Here is a 23,001-nt window from a genome sequence, read left to right as displayed (position 1 = left end):
CCCGATCAGAGGAAAACAACCCAAGTTACAGCTCCTGGAAAATCCCCAGCTCTAACCATAGAGACATATGAGAGATCCATTGCCTCTGACTAAGCAATATTCTGGGAAAGGAGGGTTTGGTGAACCTCTTTGGACTCTAGACTTTAATTTCTCTTTGTAAACTTGACAATGGGAGATAATTCGTTTTACCAAATTTGATACATTATTATTTTTATGGATATTTGATCCCGTCCCTAAATTAAAACCTAAAAGGAAATTTTAAACTTGTAAACTATCATATGTAAATAACTCTCAAATAAAGAAGCAGCCTCTATTAAAAAGCCTTACATTCTAAGTATTGACAAAAAGATAAATTTTGAGTTATGTTCCATAAGCTTTATCATCAGTTACCTGAAAATGCATTATTCTTAAATGGGGGATGAGTATCCTCAAGATTAATAGAAATGTCCATTGTGGCTAATGATTAACAATTAACTATCTATGTTCTTTGTTTTATTTAAAATGCACTAATTTTTCAAACCCAAGTCAAAACTCTATTGTTCATTTAGACCCCTTAATTGTTCCTTCTACCATTTACTGTTTATATCACAACCACAGTCCCAGTCATTTACACTAGAAACCCAATGCAATTTCATAAAATTATTTGTGCCTTGTCTCCACATTCAACCAGATGCTAAATACTTCATTTCCATATTTCTTGAAACTGTTTCCCTGTCTTCATTTTCATTGCCACTACCCAGCCAGGCCCTCAATTACCTGTTTTCTGAAATACTCCAATCATTTCCCTTTTTATCTAGGCTTTCATTCTTTACCTCCTTTAGTCTATCTTAAAACAATATTTTAAGATTAATGATGACCCTGCTTTGCCCTTAAACCTACATATCTTCCTACAAAATTCAAACTCCTAAAGCCAAGAGCTGGACCAATTAGTTTTTCTAATCTTAGTACCCACAAATAATTTTCTGAATATATGTTCTAATCCAGTGGTTCTCTACCTTTAGTATGCATCAGAATTATCTGGAAGGCTTATGAAGAACACAAATTGCTGGGCTCCAGCTCAAGTTTCAGATTCTGCAGGTCTGGTATGGAGCCGAGAATTTACATTACTAATGGTGCTCAGTGATGCTCCTATTGCTGGTCTGTGAAATCACACTTTTAAGAACCACAACTCTAGACAATTAACTACCTCCATTCATAAATACACCATAACATCTACCTTTTCACAAATTATCTCCTCTCCTCTTACTCATACCACTTTCTTTTTCATGCCTCCATTTTAATACTTACAATTCTTTAAGACTCAATTCAAAAGTTATCTCATCCACTAAAACTTTCCCAAATTATCTATCTCTGTTAGGAGTACTGTATATGATGTCTATTAGAAGTTCTCTCAAAGTGAACTTTCAGAGGACTTACTATACATTGTTTTATTATATAAAAGTCTAACCACTATGCTGGACACCTAAAACTAATATAAAATATTGAATGTCAACTGTAATTGAAGAAAAAAATTTAAATATATATTGTTTATGTGGCACTAATCACTAACCCTGTTTTAGGGTTTATTTATACTCATTCATTTATTCACACCTTATTGAGTGCTTACTATGTACCAAGTACCCTGATGCTTTGTTTTAGTTGAAGAAAAATCCATACAAATATATACTGGATGGTGTTAAGTACTTTAAGAACAATATAACACAGGCAAGGGGAAAAGGGAACGCTAGAGGTGAAGCACTACTTTATACTTTCTCTGGAGTGTTCAGAGAAGGCCTCCATCTCATTACAAAAGGATACTTGAGCAGGGAAGGTCGTAAAGCAAACCACACAGATATCCAAATGAAAAGTGTTTCTGGCAGACAAAACAATAGCCAAGTGCAAAAGCCAAGAGGCAGGAGCACTTATTCAAGTTGGAGGGGCAAAAATGCTAGCATAATTGAAGGTAAGTAATAGAGGCAAAGCGTAATAGGAAACCAGTCAAAGAGCTAGACAGGGGCCACATCATGAAGTCCTGCAGTCCATTTTAAAGATTTCGGCTTTGACTCTGAGATAGAAAGCATGGATGGTTTAGAAATGATTTCACTCTTGTCTTTAAAAGCATCGCTTTTCCTGTGTAGAGAATAAACAGAAAAACTGAAAGCAGGGAAATAAAATAATCCAGGGGAAAGATGACTGTGGTTTGGATCAAGGTTGTAACAGTAAAAACAGTAGTCAGATATGCGTTTTCTCCCTAATAGAGGATTCAGCTCCATGAGGGCAGGGGTTGTGACGTTTGCCTCTTATATCAACTATAATCACTGGAACGAAACTTTTCACACAGTACACAGACAATTTTTTTCTTTTGGGAATACCTTCAACAACACTTTTATTATACTTTGTCCAGATCTATACCTAAAATAATCAAGGATAATTCACTTGATTGATACTAAGAAAAAATAAATTGCATATTAATACTATCAATAAGACACATGCAGCATTTTATAAGCACCTATTAAGTTATGAGCACTTAGCTGTTCAAGTTAACTTCAAAATAAAAAAGAGAGGACAAAGAATCTCAGGAGTTAAAAGATAAGATAGCTTCAGTTAACATAGAAAGTTTTTAAGAAAGTATAACTAAATTTTTTTTCATAAAGTCAAGAGTTACGAGGCTGTATAATAAGAGTTAAGTGCCAATAAGGGAAGCAAAAATTGTATATCCACTCTCAGTTTATAAACACAGGATAACACAGTAGGAAATCAAAATAATAAGAAAGCATGAGTGAGTTTTAAGATTCTCACAACTCAGTTCTACCTATTTTTTTTTTACAACTCTCTCCCCTCTTGATTCATATGTACACTCTCCACAGCAGATTTGAATAATACATGAAAAAAATCCATCATTGTACTGCCCACATATAACCATTACTATTAACATCTTGGTATATTTCCCGTTTCTAGCTGTATCACTTGGTCTTAGCTGTTTAACCTGAGTCTCAGACGCATCATTCATAAAATGAAGATAAAAACAGTACCTATTTCACAGAGTTGTAAGGAATAAACGAAAATCTAGAATCTGACACAGTTTTTCTTAAAGCAGCTTATGGGCCATACTTTCTCCATCCTAACTATTCAACATTGCTGTTATACCGTGAAAGTAGCCACAGAATATATAAAAATGAGTAGGCATATGCCAATAAAGTTTTATTTGCAAAAACAGGCAGTGCTGCTTGTGTCACAATGACTTACAGCAAAGACCCATAATCTTTTGGTGTATTTGGATTGTTGTTGGGTTGTGTTTGCTTAGCAAATTTTGAGATTCTTAAGAGAATCTGATAGAAAACAGAAACCTTAGACCTGCTCACCAAGGACGCAAATATAACTTTTTGCAAATACACGTAATTTCAGAGTTCACAGACTTCAAGAAGTATAGAATGGCTCCTAAGGATTATCACCAAGAAATCCTGTTCCTAGTGAAGTTCTCATTCTATAAAGCTCATTCTTTCCCGCACTTTGCTCCTCTAAAATGCACGTGAGTGCAGTGGGAATGGACCAGCCTACATTCAAATTGTGTCATCCTGTTACAAACAAATTTTTCCATCTCATTTTTTTTATATTATATTTTCCTTCATCATTATATACAGTCATTGAAAATAGCATTTTTAAGGCTGAATAATATTTTAGTTTATGAGGGTTGAGAAGTTCTAAACCATTTTAGATGTTCTGGTTTCTTTTCCATTTTCCATTAATTCCTTCTATTAAATATGATCAATGCTATGACAAATAGCTTTATGTCCAAATTTATATTTCATCAGAAATTAATGCTATAAAAAATTACTAAGTCAAAAGGTACAAATTATTTTTTAACATTACTAATATATTTTAAAGAATCACAGTTCAGAAAAGCTGTGATATTTACTCCCACCAGCCCAAAATGAGACATCCATTTCAACACCCTCATGAGCATGGAATATAAATTTTAGACTTTACTAAGGAGTTCTATAAACTGAGAGATTATTGGCAAGTGTTTTCAAAGCATGGTAAAAGGACAGATAATAAAGCCTAAATGCATACCCACTGTACTCTGGATTATTAAGATTTCCAGATATTCAAGGTTAAATCTAAATACTATACAGAGATTGAAAGTTTAAAATTTAATCATTTAAGATAACCATCTAAAACATATTCCATACACTTCTGCAACACAAGATAACATAAAATAACTTCTACTGGTTTATAATCATCATAACTCTTGCATTTTAATAATAACTACTATAGTGAGCCACTGCTTCTGAGAGAAGTATATCCCACTCAAAGGATTGAGTTACTTCTTATAAGGAACTTATGAGAGCTTAGGTTTCATTTTTCTCTCTCTCGTTTACATTCATGAACATCTTTAATTTGTTCTGCCTTGAGTCTTTTTAAATCACTTCTACTCAGTCAATAACTGCTTTAGTATGCTATTGTATATATTGAACAGATGGACACAGATGCTATAATAGATACCAAATGTATACTCCTAAATACAATATAATGTGTATTATATACTGGAATAGCTAAGTACATGGGTTCTTGACAGTCAGACTGGCCAGATTCCAATCCGACTATCACATATTAGCTTTGTTTACTCAGTCAAGCCATTTAATCTCTCTCATCTTAGTTTCCTGAACTGTAAATTGAGAACAATGGCACATATCCTGTAGGGTAGTGGATTAGATGAGATAAAACAGGTAAAGGACATATCACAGTATCTGATACATGGAAAACACTCAAAATATGAGTTGTACACATCTATAGAACATTCCAATAAAATAAACAAATCTTCCAGATATAAAAAATAACACACACATACTGAATCATTGGCAACAGTGATTAGTGAGTATTCAAAACAGTTCAACTTTGGGGTAACCAAAACAGATACTGGTTAATTTTAGTAAACTCCAGTTATAGAAACATATATTAATAAAGTATGCACATGATTTATTGGGGCATTATATATATACACATATATTTTCACAGTACACAGAGCAATGGTGTGTACCCATCTATTAACATCTACTGATAAAACCACTTGCCTTCCTTCTCATTTCTCCTTTTACTTCTCTATACTGTACTGTTTTACCACGATTGGAGCCAGAAAATGAGCCTGTCCCCTTTTTTCTCAAAGTTAATTAACTAGGCAATTATAGTATATTGCTCAACACTGAATGACCATAGCTAATCATGTTCTCCATGCCTTCTTCTACATAGATTAAACTCTGCTGAACAAAAGTACAGACTAGTGTTCATTCTATATGTATAGTCAGCACTCATATGGTTCTGTAGGTCCAATTCAATCTACCTCTCTACGAAGCTACTATTTTAGACTTCCATTCACCAGCCCCAGGTATTCAACAGATAAACTTTCCTCCTACACCAAAGCTCCTTTATAAAGTAACGTCTCCATTTGTACTTTGAATCTTATCCTTTCTTTCCCATTTGGAATTTCATTTTATATATTATCTCTTCTTTCTTTTGTAGATTTACCTCTTCCTTTCAAACGAATCAGTCTCATTAGATTTTAAACATGCCAAATTCTCACCAATTTTTTTTTCAATTCCTTACCTTCAATCCACAAACTCTCCAGCTCCCACCCAAATCTTCCCTTCTCCTTTATAAGTTACATATACATACTTACTGTCTCTATTTCTTTGTTTCCCACTCCTCAAACTACTCCAGTATGACTCCTGCTCCCATCACAACATCAAAACAGTTCTGCTTACAGTCACCAAAAACCTCCATGTAATTCAATGGTTCCGTTTCAATGGCTTTGCTTGTGACGCCAGTTACCATTTACTCCATTCTGAAACACTCTCTTCCCATGTATTCTGTGACACCACAGATCCTTGGTTTTCTCCAACCTCTTTAACTAATCCTTCTCAGACTTCATTTGAAGATTCAACACTTCCTACAATCATTTAACCCAGTGGAATTCCCGAAGCTGCTTCTTTTCCCACCATTGTCTATATGAGCTCATTCATACACGTGACTTCAAATACCATCCATATAATTTCGATGACCAGACCTCCCTTCTGAGCTCTGGATTCTGTAAATCCGGCTATCTTTAAGATCTCGCCTCGGATGAGGAATGTCACCTTAAATGCAACATGTTCAAACTAAACCAAAGAATCTTAGCATAGCTCAACTTGCGCAAGAATCCAAAAATAGGCAAGCCTCTTATTAGCCCCCATTTTATCGTACAGTAATCCCCCCCTCATCCAGGGTTTCACTTTCTGCGGTTTCAGTTTACCCACAGTTAACTGTGGTCTGAAACTATCAGATGGAAAATTCCAGAATAAACTATTCATAAGTTTTAAGTTGCATGCCATTCTGAATAGCGTGATGAAATCGTGCACAGTCCCGCACCTTCCTGCCTAGGATGTGCATCATCCATTTGTCCAGTGTATTCACCTCTCTTCATCTCATCCCATAGGCACTGAATCATCTCACAGCATCATAAGAAGTGTGAGTACAGTACACTAAGAATATTTTGAGAGAGCACATAACTTTTATTACAAAATATTGTTATAACTGTTTTATTTCATTATTAGGTATTGTTGTTAATCTCTTACTATCCCTAACTTATAAATTAAACTTTACTGTAGGTATTTATATACAGAAAAAAACACAGTACCATATTTTGCCATGTATAATGTGCTCCCAGGTATAATGCACACCCATGTTTCTGGCCCAAATTTCAGGGGAAAAAATCTTTTGTTATAATTTTTTAATCCAAAATTTTATTTGCTTACATTCAGGTACTTGTTTTTTGTATTACAAAGGAATTTTAGCATTTACTTTTTAACATATTATGGTACAAGAAATTTTATGTAACAATTACGAAACACAAGAACAGATAAAAGGTACAAGAAATTTTATGTACCAGTGATAATTTATATTTACGCATCACAGAAGGCCAGGAACTCTTCGTTGTTGCAAGTTCGTCATAAGTTCAAGAAAACCCATTATCGTTTTCCAGGATATTATTTACATATGGATATCGTTATAGATTTCTAGAGTTACACTTCTAACTCATAAGCAGAAATAAAAGAATTAAAAACATTTATATAGATATAGAATTAATACTACCCATATATAATGCGCATCATTATTTTTCCCTCACAAATTTGGGCAAAAAAGTGCACATTATACATGGCAGAATATGGTATATATAGGGCTTGGTACCCTCCACAGTTTCAGGGATCCACTGGGGGTCTTGGAATGTATCCCCCGCGGATGAGGGGGGACTATTATATTGTACACCTTTTCTTTATAGAACTTATCAAAGTTGTAACACAAAAACAGGGCCAGTGCCTCTTTGCTTACAACTGTATGCCCAAGCCTCAAACCTAACATCAACAACTCATTTTTCTACTGCTTAGATAGTCTTTCAGCTATTTTCATATTCACTGCTGCTCTGGAGAGTTGAGTATTGAGTGTTTGCTACAGAGTGTCAATGTACTGGATTTTAGGATCTTATGTAACACGTTATACATTGACCTCCTCTCATATTTAGTTTGCTACCAAGGTCCCACCATGGTTCTAACCAGGTGATACTGATTGGGTCTCATCTTAGAGAGCAGATCCATACTGAATAGAGTACTGCTGAAACGATGAACTAACCTGTCAGAGAAAAAGGGAGCCAAGGAATCGATGTGATATGTATTATATGAAAGCTGAAGGTTATCTTGTATTACCAGAAATTATAAAACTTAAAAATACTCTCTAATTTAGAGTAGATACTACTGTAACTGATTTACAACATAATTAGAATATTTAGTTAAATAAATTACCTTAGATTTTAAGTGGCCTAATATCCTTACCATTACATATTAATATACCTTTAAAATGGCATATCAATTGACCATATTTTATTGATTTATTTTTTCAAATACCTCACCAGACATATACTTTTCAAAGCTTTCTTAAATTTAACCTAAAGTGCTCTGTTTTGCTTTTGTTTGTAATTGCTAAGGTAAAGTTTAGCATATTTTGGCAGAAAAATCAAAAAGATTTAGTGCCAGGAGTAACAGTACAACTGGTACCTTACTTCTGTTTGGCGGAATTGCAAAATGACAGTATCATTAAAGAACTTAAAAGCAGTGAACTTAATTTAAATATATTTTCCCCTACCGTTTTCTCTACAAAATGAAAATTGAGTTAGATTTTTTCCCCCAGCCAATGTGATGGGGTGGTAATTCAGAAGCAATAATGGACATGTATCTAATGCAAGATTGTGTGCATAAAGAAGTTACTTAAGTTTAGAACCTCATTGGTTAACCTAAAATAACCCTCATAAGTACACACAACCAAACACCTTTTCACATATTTCTGAGAAACAAAGTAGTTAAAATTTCATCATATTCAAAATAATCTTGCATTTATTCACAGAAAATAAGCAATCCATGAGGGACAGAAAAAAGTAAATTGTACTTTTTTATTGTACTTTATGTTTTCTCTGATTATAAAGGCAGTAGGTTTAATCAAGAAAATACAAAAAATAAGTAAGTATAGAAAATAAATTTCAGCTATAAATATATCACTAAGAAGTTATCAACTTTTAACAGTTTGGTATATTTTTTTTCAGTCTTTTTTATTTACAAAAGTGAAATTACGTGTCTCCTGTGTCTTTTCAGTAGTTATTACACCATGAACGATTTCCCATATGAATTTTTTTTTAAAACATTGTTAAGAGGAGAACATAGTATATTCCATTATACATAACAACTCCCTTAACTTTTGTCATTAGGTTACTTTCAATGATTTCCTATTATAAATAATATCATTATGAACAATCAGTACAATTTGGTTCTGAAAGTCAACCTAAAAAAGCATTGAACAACAAAAGCATTTAGATCCCCAAATACAGCCACCAAGATCTGGGGTACATTTTGTTTTATTTTTTCTTGTTATAATAAATAAGTTAATGTCTTTCCATGGAATTCACCTTTTATAAACACTGGAATTAAACCCACTATGTCAAATTTTGAAAACAGTTTTTAAAAAAACTAAAATTTTAATTTACAATTTGGTAATAAAAACAATTTTGCTAAAAGTAACACATAGTAAACTTGTGATGAAATTATTTCTAGGTCTGAATATTCACTAGAGTAGATCAGGAAGTAGGGTACTCTTTTTCAAAAGTAAGTAAATCACTGAATTAGTTTCAATACTTTTCATCGTCTCTGAGATGTACTGTTCTTTATTGAGCTAAAAAACGAATTTGAAACTTCTAGTTAAATGTGGTAGATTGAACACACATTTACTTCTGCTCTCACTCAAAAATTCCACAATAACAGTAAAAATATATTTGTTTTAAAAGACATAAACCCAAAAAGAGGAAAACAATGAAAAAGGAGAGATGACAACATTTGGGTAGCTATCATATGGGAAAGAAGGAGGGAGTTCAAAAAAAAGCTGATTTGTGCTGAAGAACCCACAAAAAAATCTCAGGAATCTGAAACACCACAGATCTCTAAAAGTGGAGGTGAAAGTAAAGTCAAAACCAGAAAAGTCAGATGAACATTTCTCTCTGATCCCTTTCCCTATTAGGTCAACGGAAACTCCTAATTCTTTGGAGAGGGTGAACCATAATGGGGCAGGGAAAGAAGGGGCAGGAGAGAAGGAAAGGGGATATAGAGAACACAGGGTAAAATCAAAGTGTACATACTGAACAGTAAGATGGTAAGGTAGTCTCCACCTACTCTGTCAACTAGGCTAACTGATACTATCTACAACTAGAAAAAAATATTTATAACCATAAAGATAAATACCATAGGAGATAAAAGAGTTGCAAGTGATTGCCTCTAGGGAATATGCAGGGAAGAAAAGGCACAGAGTAAGAATTGATTTTTTATTATAAGCTTTTTTTTGGGGGGGGGACTGATTGCTCCTGCAATATCCATTCTTGTTTTCTTCCTTCTAACAGAATCATGGACATTTTTTTCCAGGGGGAAAAAAATACAAAAAAATAAAATAAAAATCCTAATATTCTGTTCACCTGGGGATAGCTAACAAGTTGACAGTGGTACTTATTAAGATCTAGTGCAGGATGTTTGGGCTTACCCCAGAAATAATCTGATCTGCTACATGGAACTCAGATGTGATGGCTGGAACTCCAGCAACTATGTTGGAACATGAGGCAAACGAGATAAGTAGACAAGGTTGATTGGTAAGAAAGAAAGAGCAAATGACAGTGCAATGACGACAAAGTCACCATAAGATCCCTACACTATCTTTTCACATAGGTAATAAACGTATGCTATTGTTTAAGCTGTTTAACTCAGGTTGCTATTGCAAAATGCAATTCCTGATACGTAAGACTCACATAATTTTTTAAAACTAAGTATGCATAAAACATTTATAAAAAGCAAAAGTAAATTTTAAAATAATTCCGATTAATAGCAATAATGGTTAAAATGTTTTATTATACTCTAAGAAACTGCTCAAAGAACTATAAATATTATGTAAATTCTATACCAAGACTAAGTGATCAGGATCGTATTTTTCTAAAACAATTAAACTTTAATTTCTCTAAGTTAAAAGACATTAGCATGTATGTTATAAAATGGTGAGGCAAACCCTTTTTTCTGTTAGATTTCTCTTAGGCAGCCATTAAAGTGCCTGGTACACAGTAGTTGTTTGAATTTATTTGGGGATCATTAAATACTTTTTTTTTGCCACATATATCAGCATAACAGATACAAAGTATCCACTAAGAATTCCAATGTAAGCTTAGAGCAGGGTTTCTCAACTTTGGCACTATCAGTATTTTGGATCAGATAATTCTTTTATGTTGAGTTTGACCTGCACATTATAGGATGTTCAACAGCATCCCTGGCCTCTTACCCACTAGATGCCAGTAGCATCCCCCAGCCCCAATTAGGGCAACCAAAAACATATCCAGACATTGCCAAATGTCCCCTGCTGGAAACAAAATCTCTGAGAAAATGTAATTGTTTTTGCAAACCATTTAGTGCTTTATAAGGAATGTTTGGCGCTTCCAGTTAAATGACAGAATTTTAGAATTACAACATTTCTAAATTTTCTCTACAGTTTATTGTGGGATACAAACTATAAGTGATTTACAGATTAGATTATCTCTAATGTCCCTCTTAAACCTTCAGAGGATTTCACATGTGGGCTATTAGAATGTCTATTTATTTAAATCTATCTAGGTGCTATCAGGTATAGTACTGAGCACTTCACATTCATTCTCTCATTTTATACTCATCACATCCTCATGAGATGATTATTAACCCCATTGCAGTAAGAAACAATTTTAAAGTCTATTTTAATCAACATATCAAAGTGTTGCCAGAAATACTTTTCACTGTATTCATTCTGGCACTGAACTAAAAAGAAAGTACCTTAACTTGCTTAGCTTACAATCAATTTATGATCAAAACATTTCAACATTATCTAGCAACAAAATAAGTTGAATTATTACAACTTTCAGGAATTAGGGAAATGTTCAACGCACCTAACAAGTAAGATAAATAATAATTATCAGACTGTTTCTGGAAAAAAATTTTTATACTGTGGCATAATGAAAGAGTACTTTTAAATTTTTTCATCCATGATTCCCTGAATACTTCCAGTAATTTTTTTCCCTTTTGCATAACTTGCCAAAAACAATTCACTTTATAGTTATTTGAGAATTCATTTGTAATTTCAATCTGCCTGTCAGTAGAAACTGAAGGCTAGGTTCAAAACCCAGTTTATCCACCTAACAGAATTTAAGACAAAATAACTTGTTCAGGGCTCAATTTCAACTGTGCAACCTGCATAACACGACCTATCTGAAGGCCTTAAAAAGTTAGCAGGCCCTCAATAAAAGTTAATGTACCCTTCCTTTTATCCTCAAAGTAAATTAAATATCAATTAAGAGCCAATTCTACTTAAGCATTTGTTGAGAGTCTACTAACAAAAACCAAGGGAGAATGTGAAAGGGGCAGTTTCTCTAAAATTATACCATGTAACTATATGGAAATCAACACTTTCAGTCTTCCAAATACATCATCACAAAATCAGCTGAAGCCTCAGGGACTATTCCCTTAGTTTGAGATTTTATAATTACTGGTATTGTTTCTCAAATAGAGAAGTACATCATCAAATGCACTGAGTGCATAAATGACTTATCATTTATATTATCTGTTGTCTTCTGTTTTACTTTTCCTTGTGGTAAAAGTTGTAAGAACCTCTCTCAAAAAGAAGTGTTCTTTCCTCTCCCTTCAGCCACACAACTAACTGCCAAGACATTTTTATTCATACTTCTCTCTAAAAGATAGAAGATAAATTGGAGCCTTTTCAGTGCCACAAAGCTGTGAGTATAAGTCATATATTTAGTTAACTGTCACCCACCCAAGTGAATGTTATCTATTTCATGGATTACTTAAGTCATTTACTAATGAATACAAGTTACTTAACATTCCCCTTAGTAAATATTAGGAAATTAAATGTTAAAAAAAAATCTTTAGGAATTAGATTATTAATCCACTCTTCCCTTACTCACTAATAAAACAGAACTACTATACTACTAGAATTTTATTAATCAATGGATAAAATTCAACTTAATACAAATCTTTTATTAAAGTTTTAATACAAAAGAGGACTTCAGAAAGCTCACCTGCAGGGTGGAACCAGGACAGGAGCCCTAAGAACAGATCTACTTCTAATCCAGAGTATTATATGTAAAGAGGTTTCAGGTAAAAATTGGTAACATGAAAGTATGTCAGTATAACTTAACTCATAATTTAGCAATGTAAAATAAAAATTCGTTAAGTTCTTCCTGTTTAGTTTTACTTCCTTGTATATTTGGGAGGTAGTGGAGTTTTTTTTAAGTCAATTTCATTTGTTCTTAAACTAATTCACTGTCACTGTTCAATTCACAGGCTAAACTTATTCACTTGTTCCTAAAGCTTATTTCAAAAATAGAGTAAGAGTAGTTAAAGTTCTCCAAAATGTTCTGGCCCTCAAATAAAATTTCAAATTCTGCATCAATTAAGGATTATCTGATCAAGTAAATTAAAGCTAAAGGTAAAACCAAGTTTCTCATTAATGATATCAAAAGCAAACAGAAAAAAATACTTTGTGAATATGTTGAAATGTTTAAAATTCCTACAGATACAAAGTTTACAGATAACTTGGTTTCTAGATGTAAAACATACAGCAGACAAGTATTGTAAAAGACACTGAACCTCTAAACCCAGTGAATGCCATACCAAAAAAATCAGCAAGAATACATTTTCAAGAAAGTCACTAAACAGACACCAATGCCAAAGAAAAATGACAACATCCTCACACCCTTTACGAAGACAATTTCCACTTTCAAGCCAACTTATCCAGGGGGAGGGGGAGGAATCAAAATCAAAAGACAATTTAAAGTATTAAAAACTTACCTGAACATATCAACTCCATCCTTTTTCTTTCAATGCTTGGAAACACATAAAATCAAATTTCAACAAATATGATGCCCACTTCTTTTGTAGTTCCTACTTGTTACCAGGATGAAATTAATAGCTAACTTGAATTAATACGCAAAGGATCCAAACCCTTTACGTATTCACTCATTTAATCACTATCCCTATTTGACAGAAAAAGAAACCAAAGCGCAGTGAGGTTTAAGTAACCCGTCCAAGGTAACACAACTAGGAAGTGAGGGAACCATAACATGAACTCTATACATCCAAGGTAAAAAACAAACAAACAAAAAGGAACGGGGTGACAAAGGACTAAAACCTTTTTCCCAAAACGGCTTGCAAAACAAGACTACTGCGAATGAGAACAAAATGCTTAAACTATAAATAGGTGTAGATGTGCTGAAGACTACACGTTTACCCCGACATGAGGTGCTTTGGTGCTACAATATTTGATTACCATCAAACATTTTAAACTACATCAAATGGTAGCGGCAGTGTCGACCCAGTAAATAACTTTAGTGTCACTTTGCTCGGACACTACCTTACAGGCTAAATAAATACATTGTACTTTAAAGAATGAGGGGGGTGGTGATGTAACTGGAGCAGTAGTTGAAGGGAAATTATGTTCTCTATTAGCAGTAAATTAGAAAAGAGTGCGTGTGTCGGGGGAAGGGGCTGAGGAAAGAAAAAAAAAAAAAAAAGATGACAATCACACGGTGTCAACCCCCACCTTCCAAAAAAGTAACGAAATCGTCGTGGGTCGGCGCCTAAACCCACAGAGTTGGCCCAGCGGGAGTCGGAGGGGATGACAGGAGACCCCGGCAGAGGGGGAGGGGTGGCGATGACAGGAGAGGGAGCCGGCGAGAGGTGGCGTGCTCCCCGCCGTCTCCGACGAGGGGAGAACACGGGGGGCGGGGGGCGGGCCAAAGGAGACGGCAGGAAACGCCGCCCGGGATTCCGAACGAGGTGAGAAGGCACGGGGTACGAAACGCGAGAAGGCGGGACCCTCCGGCACAAGGGTTTGTTTAGGGAAGAGGAGGCACGTCGGGACCGCAGAGCTTCCCAGCCCGCTGACCCTCCTTTCCAGCGCCGCCACCTCCGACCAACTCTCACTTTCTCGGCAGCGCTAAACCCGCGGGTCCTCCCCGGCCCGCTCCCCGCCCCCCACCCCCGGCTGGATAGGTGGAGGGGGAGCTTCACCCTCACTCTCCTTGTCGCGCCGGTGGGGCAAACACCGGACACGGCCCTGATTCGAGGACGAGAAGGCCAGGGCACGCAGGAAGGCCCAGAACCCGGGTGACAAGTCCGAGCGGCCGACGGGCGCCTCACCTGACAGAAGCGTCGGCAGTAATCCCTACTGCTGATCCCGACGACGCCGCCACTGCAGCTGCTGCCGCCAGTGCCGCCTTGGCCGTCGCCCGCAACTCTAAACCCCGCAGGGCCTGGCGGGGACTCCACAATGGCCACGAGCTCTTCTCCGAGGCGTTCGGCCTCTTGGTCGCTCTCTTCCTCCGCCATGAGGCTCTCACCGCCCAGCGCGTACCAGCCCCTGCGCCGCCGCCGCTGTAGCTGCCTCGGCTAACCTCCTCCTCCTCTAGTTCCCTCCCCCTTACCCCCCCACCAGGCCGACAGGGGCCTCTCGTCTGGCTCTACTTCCGGCTCCGCCCACCCACGCCCCCAATTTTTATTGGATAAATCTAGCCGCCAATCATGCACATACCCGCATTTTCACTACTATTGGCTACCTGAGCCGTCTGTTTGATAGACCCGCTGTCCATTGGTTAATTCTGCTGGGCGGTTGCTGGGGTCCGCCTACGAGTTTTGCCATAGGCGGCGCAGGAGGACGGGGCGCGGCGGGGGACACGGCGGCCGCCGCGGGGCTCGACCGGGCTACGGCTGCGACGGCGGCGGCGGCGGCGGCGACGGGTCCTCCTCCTTCCTCACCCCCTTGGTCCTCCTTTTCTTTCTCCTCCTTTCCTTTCCGGCCGGGTCTCGTCCACTTACCCTAGCGGCGGCCAGGATCCTACGGTACCGAGAAACTAGGGAGGCCGAGGGTGGGCCCGGCCGTTGGTGCGGGCTTTGGGCCCGGGGCCTTCCGTCCCGAAGCGGGAGCCGGGGGCGGAGCCGGGGCGCCGTTGTCGGCGGGAGGAAGAGGGAGGAGACGGGAAGCCTGACAGCGGCCGCCTTCGTCAGGCGCCTGCTGCCTCCTCCCCTGAGACTGCCGCCAAGTCGGCTGTCGAGTTGCCGGGCCCACTGCCGGCAGCGGGGACTCGGCCCTGCCCAGCTGGCGGGGCCGGGCGGTGGGGCGCCGACGTGCGGGTGTCGGCGCGGGAGGACGGGGTCCGGACTGCGAGGACGTCCGGCGCCCCGCCTTGCCCTCCCCCCGCCCCGATTCCCGGGCCTGGGGCGCGCGAGGTGGTGCAGAGCGGGCGGACTTCCGAGCGGGGGCTGGACGGAGGGTGTCGGGGGAGACGTTGGTGTCGGGTGTGTGGTCCGCAGTTTCCCAAAGGAAGCGGTCGTCAAGACACCTGCATGTTGGCTCTTGACGTTCTCGTTCATCTCTTCGTCCGCCGTTCTTTCCCTCCTCGTCCCCCATGTTTTCTTTCCGTTTGTTTTTCGTGTGTTACAGTAAAGGCATGACTTCCCGGCACCGCAGGGAAACCAGGGTGCAAGCCCAGAAACTATTTCCCCACCACCACTTGTTGAAAAACTGATTTGAAAGCGTCTCCGATTTGAACAAACGGAAAGTGCCAGGATTTCATGCGTCTCAGGTTTTGCGCTGGGAACCCTTTGCTGTTAAGTATCAAGACGAAAAGAACTGGAAACTAATCGGGTAAACATTTAAACTTGAAAACTTCTGATGACTTTTATTTTGATCTAGTAAGTGATTTGCTGCTACTTTGTGGACTAGTTCCTGCTCTTCACTTTTTAACTTCCGCGTTTAAAATATCTTTACCTTCTATCGAAAACACTTTTGTTCTTCGGTTCTGTAAACTCGAGCATCCTCTACTGGGTGAATATTTGCCTCTGGAGTAACACAAACAGACTTTTTAAAGTTACAAGATACTGGAATGTATAGACCTTTCGCATTAGTACAAGTGATTGAGCATTTTTTTATGCTTCAGAGACTAACGAACGTTTTTGGTTTTTTTTAAGTTTGAAATCCATATATTTAAAGACAGAAGTCTTTTGACATAGAAAGATTTAGGCATTACTGGGCACAAATATGTGTTTTCCATAAGTAGTTCAGAGCCACTTATCATAATTGGGACTGATTTGCTATAGGAGTATAAAATACAGGTCATTAAAGTGCAAGCGTGTAGTGGTAAGTCGCTCCTTATTGAGCAGAAATCATATCTGTCTTATCTGCCATTGAAAACCAATAGCCAAACACGATATTTGGCACATGACAGCCATGCATTAAACAGATTTTAAATGGGGAGAAAATAGAATTAAACCTATTAAAACCTAAACGTTATAATACTTTACAGAATTTCTGTGAAATACTAAGTTCTCTGAGTTTGTCCATAGATGTCTTAACACATTGGCAATTTGTAGTTTTCTGAGAGAGATTCATGTTACCCAGCTATGAATTCTCTAGTATGGATTAACGCCATTGTTTCTGATTACACCTATAAAGTGTAGTTCTTCAGAGCACACTTAGGAATTTGTCTCTAACATATTTATATAAAACAGAATTCTATCTTGAATTCCATCAAATTAATTTTAATTTCTTATATCTAGGTTAATGTAAGAGCTTAGCCCAAATACATGGCCCCAGGGAACAAATGGTCACCATAAGCAACATTTGTTCAGTATCTCAAGTTCTCAGTGCCAATAACATCATGATTTTGTCAATGGTCCTAAAAGTTTGTTACTAGGATAAAATTAGAATTATTAAGCAGATTCTAAGTTAAATATTTGGAAAAATAGAAAAGATAATCATTTACTTATTCCATCATCAGATTGTGATTGAGCATCTATCATACTAGGCACTATGTTAATAAGTTCTTAGTTCTGACTTACTAGTTAATGTGTGAAATAACTATTTAACAAATGTAAGTATTAGTCTTTAATGGAATAAAGGAAAAAAGTGTCAGAAAAAGCACTTTGCATATTTTTATCATCACCTTTTGGAAAACCTAGTAGAGGTAAATATGCATTAAAAAGTGACTTACTTTGAACTCTATATTGGTTTTAACATTTAAAGTCATTGATATTAATTGCATTTGGTCTATCTTAGTTTTTACCTTTTCTTTTTTTCTCAGCAATTTTGGAACTTATATTAATCTTCATATAGCATTATGCCAGTGTAGTTACCCACCTGTTTGAACAAACTTTGTTTACAATTCCCTACAATTGTGTTCCTAAAAGCAGTTGCCCCAGAGCTGTGAAGGAAAAGAAGTTCTTTTAAATTTAAATACACATCTAAATTGGATGAAATTAATATAATCAGTACCCTAAATATTGACCTGTGATTAGGTTGTCCTAAAAGATAGTGACATCTGAGATAGTGACATCTGAGATAGTTACAATTCTTTTTTCATAGTTTTATTTGAATTTCATCAAAATCAAGGAATGGACCTAATTGTTACTAGTAACTTGCTCTGGTTGTGCCTTCCCTTACCTACTTCAGGTAAGTTAAGACTTAATGGACACATGGTATATTAATTTGAATTAAGTTTTCGGTAATTGTTAATCTTAAAAGTGTTTATACTTTCCTTTTATTGTTAATTGCTTCCCTAATGAACTGTTGTTACTACACTTACCTTTGTTTCCCTTGTCTTGAAAGAACCTTATTCAAAGTCAGAATGGAAAGATTTGTAGTGACAGCACCACCTGCTCGAAACCGATCTAAGACTGCTTTGTATGTGACTCCCCTGGATCGAGTCACTGAGTTTGGAGGTGAGCTACATGAAGATGGAGGAAAACTCTTCTGCACTTCCTGCAATGTGGTTCTGAATCACGTTCGCAAGTCTGCCATTAGTGACCATCTCAAGTCAAAGACTCATACCAAGAGGAAGGCAGAATTCGAAGAGCAGAATGTGAGAAAGAAGCAGAGGCCCCTAACTGCATCCCTTCAGTGCAACAGTACTGCGCAAACAGAGAAAGTCAGTGTTATCCAGGACTTTGTGAAAATGTGCCTGGAAGCCAACATCCCACTTGAGAAGGCTGATCACCCAGCAGTCCGTGCTTTCCTGTCTCGCCATGTGAAAAATGGAGGCTCCATACCTAAGTCAGACCAGCTGAGGAGAGCATATCTGCCTGATGGATATGAGAATGAGAATCAACTCCTCAACTCACAAGATTGTTGACAAGGAGGTTACTACCATTGTGATCAAGATAATAATGTGGAGTATTAAAGTTATGTGTTGATTGTGTGGTTCATTTTTATATTTATTTCATTTAAAATCATGTGATACAGAATAGTTTTGCAATGTGTATATAGTTGCAGGCAAAAAAAATGTAAAACTTACTGTTAATTTTAGTCACCAATGGTGTAAAGCAAACCTTAGGGTTTATAGTGTGCTAGGATACCTAAAATCTGATGGTTATCTTTAAAATTGATGGTTTTTCTCCTGAAATGTTTGTGCATGGAAGAACTGCCCTGCTTTTTTTCCCTATTGCCATGTATGATTATTCCTTGTGAGATTACTTAATTACTTGGATTGAAGACTAGCCTAGGAAATTGAAGCTGCTGCCAGGCAATACCACTCACAGTAACTTAAAGAAATTATTTCTGATTAGAGGATTCTCTTCAAAAAGGAAGGGATTGTGAGAAACTGTTCTTGTATCTTCAGATCTCTAGCAGAAAGTGACTGTGTTTATTTCAAACTGCTTTACTTGTATATGATGTAGTTACCTTAACTATCCTTCAGTTCCTCACTGTCTTTTTTCTCCTTTTTAAAGGCTTATTGTTGTATTTAGTAGCAGCTTCCAGTGACCAAAAGACTAAAATCTCTTCTAATGTCAGTGCCAAAAGCCGAAGGGAATTTTGCAGTGACATGATTTTAGTCTCTTACTATAAACACAGATTTTTGAACCATAGCTTTCATTTCAAGCATCATCTTGAATTTGTAAGTTGTTGGGCTTTTTTGTTGTTGTTTCTTAAGGTCTTAATGTTAAAAGACTTCAGGATTGGCATTTTAATTTAAACAGGTAGACATTTTATTATTGAGTTTTCTGTTTTTACAGAATATAAGTAATTTTTGGCCGATAGATAGTAAGGAAATTACTTTCTATACATTAATTTTCCATATGATTTTATGAGTTTATTTAGAATAGACTAGAAACAAGTTTACTTTCACTTTTATGTGCTTTGCCTCTGGTGGTACAAGGTTTTTAAATGGATGGTAAACAATTGTCTAAAAAATACTGGCAAGATTTTTGTAGTAGAGATCTGGCAGTATCCTGCATAACTGTTTGGATGAGGAAATAATCACTTCTGTTAGGGGTCAACAATGTTCAGGAAATGATCTCTATCTGAACCTCACTATCCTTTAAGCTTACCAAAGTAGCTTAAACCAGTTATGTTCTCTTGTTGGAGACCCAAGTTATATTTTTTAAAAACTAAACAGCTGAAAACTTGGAGTAGAGCTTTAAAAAAATAAATCTCAAATTCTTTGAAAATATTCAAGTTAAAATACTTATAAAATATATTTATATTACAAAGTACTGACAAATGATGCCCTATGTGACAGCAGGAGTTATCTTTGAGGTCATTTTACAACAAATCTTCATTAAAAAAAAAAAGCCAAAGTGAATATGAACAAGGTTAGATTTTATATTTTTCAGAAACAGCTTTCCATGTCTGTTTCTTTTACGGACTTATGCTCCTAGTTCAGATTGTCAAAGTGCCCATCTGATTTTAGATTTTATGTGCATATTTTGTTTGTGTTTTAAAATAAGCCTGTGACCCCTCCCCTCACTTCCCCCCCCCAAAAAAAAAATCAGTTGTCAAAATTTGAACTACCAGTTTTTCTCATGTTCAGTTATGTTAAGTAGCACAATAAATGCCTAGAGTAGTGTTCTCATTGAAGCACATGAGGAGACCAGCAGCAAAACAACCAAAATGTACGTTGCTTTTCCTTCCTCTAAAGGATTTACAGGCAACCATGTTTAATTTCAGTTATCTATGTAGAAGGTCTAAGAAGCTGGGAAAATAAGTGAGTCTTATAACACTGTTTTCGGAATGCAAAAATAAGGTTAGATAACACAACCATTCTAATTTTTCAAAATTCCTTGTGATTCAGACCGCTCCCTGTTGTTTGGATATTTTGCACCTGACAGCAAACATGTAGTGGCAGAACAGCTTTGAGTAGTGAAAAGCAGTAAAATGGATAATGTTCCACTGGAAAAACACCAATAATTCACATTTGCGTTTCTAGTAGTCTACTGATTTAATGATTATTTAGGTCCCATGTAAATGTATTTCTCCAGGCTCCTAACTATTCCTACATACACTATATCTAGGGGCATAATCCATCCTCCTGTTAGGATTATATCATGTCCTTAGAAGCGTTTTCCATCCTGTTGTGGAGGTTTAATGTTTCTTTACTGATTATAAAACTTTTCGTTCCCTGAAACTGGTTAACTTTGTCTCATAGTTAAATAGATAAAGCAGAATAATTGTTTTAGACTGCTCAACCGTACAAATCTGTGAAACTAGTTGGCATATGTTAGATAACAAATGAGAAATGTCTGAGAGGCATATACTGCTGTTGAGGTGTAGTGGACGTGTGTACAAAGCTTTCAATCTTAACTATATAGTGTTAGTGTGATGCTATACTATTGGGAAATACCATTTTTTTCTATTTTATAAGTTGTATGCATAAACAAGATTTGTAATGTTTCATTTATAAACTGCCTTCTTCAACAATCCTTCCCTGTTAATAGTGTTTTTTCAAAGTATGGTAGTATGTTTTCCAGAATTTCACTATATGCTTACAGTAAATAGTTCCTAGCTTGTTGAAATGTTAAATTTCTCGTTAGTTTCTTTTGATTCTATGGGGCATATAGCAAGCCTGAAGGGCATTATAATCATTACAGGGTGAAAATTTAGAAAGATTGTGTATGAGAGCCTAAAAAATTTTATTCATTATCATCTTTGAGTAAGTCTTTTTCAAACAAATGCTACTTCCAGTTAATGCATTTGTCCCTCCTGAATTTTCAGGGACCATAAAACTTTAAAAGTTCTGCATCTTAGAATTGTAACCAATTAAGTAGTATTAAGTTTGGGAGTGTTATGAAGTAGTCATTGCTTAAAAATTATTGTAAGTAACAGTTGGCAAGATCTCTAAGCAGAAAATTCCATGTTAAAAACTTGCCTGAATTTGTATATGAATGTTAATGGAAAATACATTTAAACAAAATAAAATTTAAGGTGACCCAAAACAAAAGCCACAAACAATTCATCATTTGGTGCTTAGTCTTTGTAAGGGCTCTCTGTGGTTTGACTTGCCCCAACTGCCTTTAAATGAGTACAGATCACCTTCATTAAATAGGAGATTTGTTCCTTGATTTTACTGAAAATCTTAGTCTAAAACACCGATCAAAATGTGAATAGTGAGGTGGCTATCCTAAACCTTGGTTTATCTCAATCCATACTATCATAGCCTTCTGAGGTGAATGCAGTTCTTACCTAGTGGTATTCCACTTGTATCCAGAAGAGTGTATTCATTAAAATTTTACTATGTTCATTTTTGTATTCCCATGCTTTTTTTTTTTTGCCCACGCATGTATTCTTAGTATAAATGTCTTGCTTTTAAAATTGTGTCTCTGACTTTTAGAAATAAATTTCAAAACATTTGTTTCAGAAGTTTTGAAAGCACATTTTGTTTTGTGAGTAAATAACATTTCATAATTCCAGAAGATCAACAGAATTTTACTAACTGAGTTTTATTTGTCTACTAGTTATATCTGGGATTATTGGTCCTTATTCCCAATATAAAAGCAAGTATTCTGTCATGTCAGATTGACATGCTAGCTACAGATAACCCCTTCCCCCCAAAATTACATAGGTAATGTTTGTAATGTTTAAGCTTTATCAGTGCTTTTAATTAGAAACATTTTGATTTTTTACTTTTAGAAATACCAATTATCAAAGATGGGCCTAATTTGCATCTCAAGTTTTACTGGGTTTGAGATTTGCGGTGTTGTTATTTGCCGCTGGAGGCAAAAAAAAAAAAAAAATGCATAGATGTCATAATATGGCGGGGGGACGGTGCACATTGCTTTTTCTAAGCAACTCCTTAAGCATTCCTCATGAAACTAGTTACCAGCCAAATAGTTAACACTGGTTTCATCTTGATACTGGAAGTATTACTGTGTACAAGAACAGCAATAAAAATTGAAAATTTGCAGATTAAATGGTCTGCATATCCTTTGAAAATCTGGTAGTCTGTAATTCACAAAATAATTTCCAGATTAAAATCTTTTAAGTAACAGGATTGATCAATTTAAATTCCTGTAAAATAAGAACCTGCCACACATTTTAATTCAATGCTCATGGTAAATGAAGAGCTTCATTGAGTAGTGGCTATCAAAATAGTCACTAGTGTACCTA

The 23,001-nt window shown here is 36.5% G+C and overlaps 2 protein-coding genes across 7 annotated transcripts in view; one reads left to right on the top strand and one right to left on the bottom strand.

Moving 5' to 3' along the window:
- The window catches only part of ZNF654 (zinc finger protein 654), an 82,385-nt gene extending 67,333 nt beyond the window's left edge, over nucleotides 1-15,052 (bottom strand). For 2 of the 4 annotated variants that reach the window (XM_081065523.1, XM_081065522.1), the window contains exon 1: nucleotides 14,766-15,052. In XM_081065523.1, the coding sequence (XP_080921649.1) occupies nucleotides 14,766-14,954 (189 nt within the window). In that variant the 5' untranslated portion in view covers nucleotides 14,955-15,052. The remainder of the gene's footprint in view (nucleotides 1-14,765) is intronic. The other 2 variants (XM_081065525.1, XM_081065524.1) reach the window with 2 other exon arrangements.
- Nucleotides 15,053-15,259: 207 nt separating this feature from the next.
- CGGBP1 (CGG triplet repeat binding protein 1) lies at nucleotides 15,260-22,135 on the top strand. Of its 3 annotated transcripts, none has more exons than XM_081065486.1 (3): nucleotides 15,260-15,464; nucleotides 16,066-16,269; nucleotides 18,229-22,135. In XM_081065486.1, exon 3 carries the CDS (start codon nucleotides 18,248-18,250, stop codon nucleotides 18,749-18,751), a length of 504 nt encoding a protein of 167 aa, XP_080921612.1. In that variant the 5' UTR covers nucleotides 15,260-15,464; nucleotides 16,066-16,269; nucleotides 18,229-18,247; the 3' UTR covers nucleotides 18,752-22,135. The 3 variants fall into 3 exon arrangements, with proteins under 3 accessions (XP_080921612.1, XP_080921613.1, XP_080921614.1); XM_081065487.1 differs by having other exon boundaries at nucleotides 16,066-16,316; XM_081065488.1 differs by lacking the exons at nucleotides 15,260-15,464; nucleotides 16,066-16,269 and adding an exon at nucleotides 17,944-18,072.
- The last annotated feature ends 866 nt before the right edge of the window (nucleotides 22,136-23,001 follow it).

Source organism: Rhinolophus hipposideros (genome assembly GCF_964194185.1).
Source record: "Rhinolophus hipposideros genome assembly, chromosome: 2".
NCBI classification, from domain to species: domain Eukaryota; kingdom Metazoa; phylum Chordata; class Mammalia; order Chiroptera; family Rhinolophidae; genus Rhinolophus; species Rhinolophus hipposideros.
Note: the sequence above shows the minus strand (reverse complement) of the source record. Positions and strands in the feature narration are given on the sequence as shown.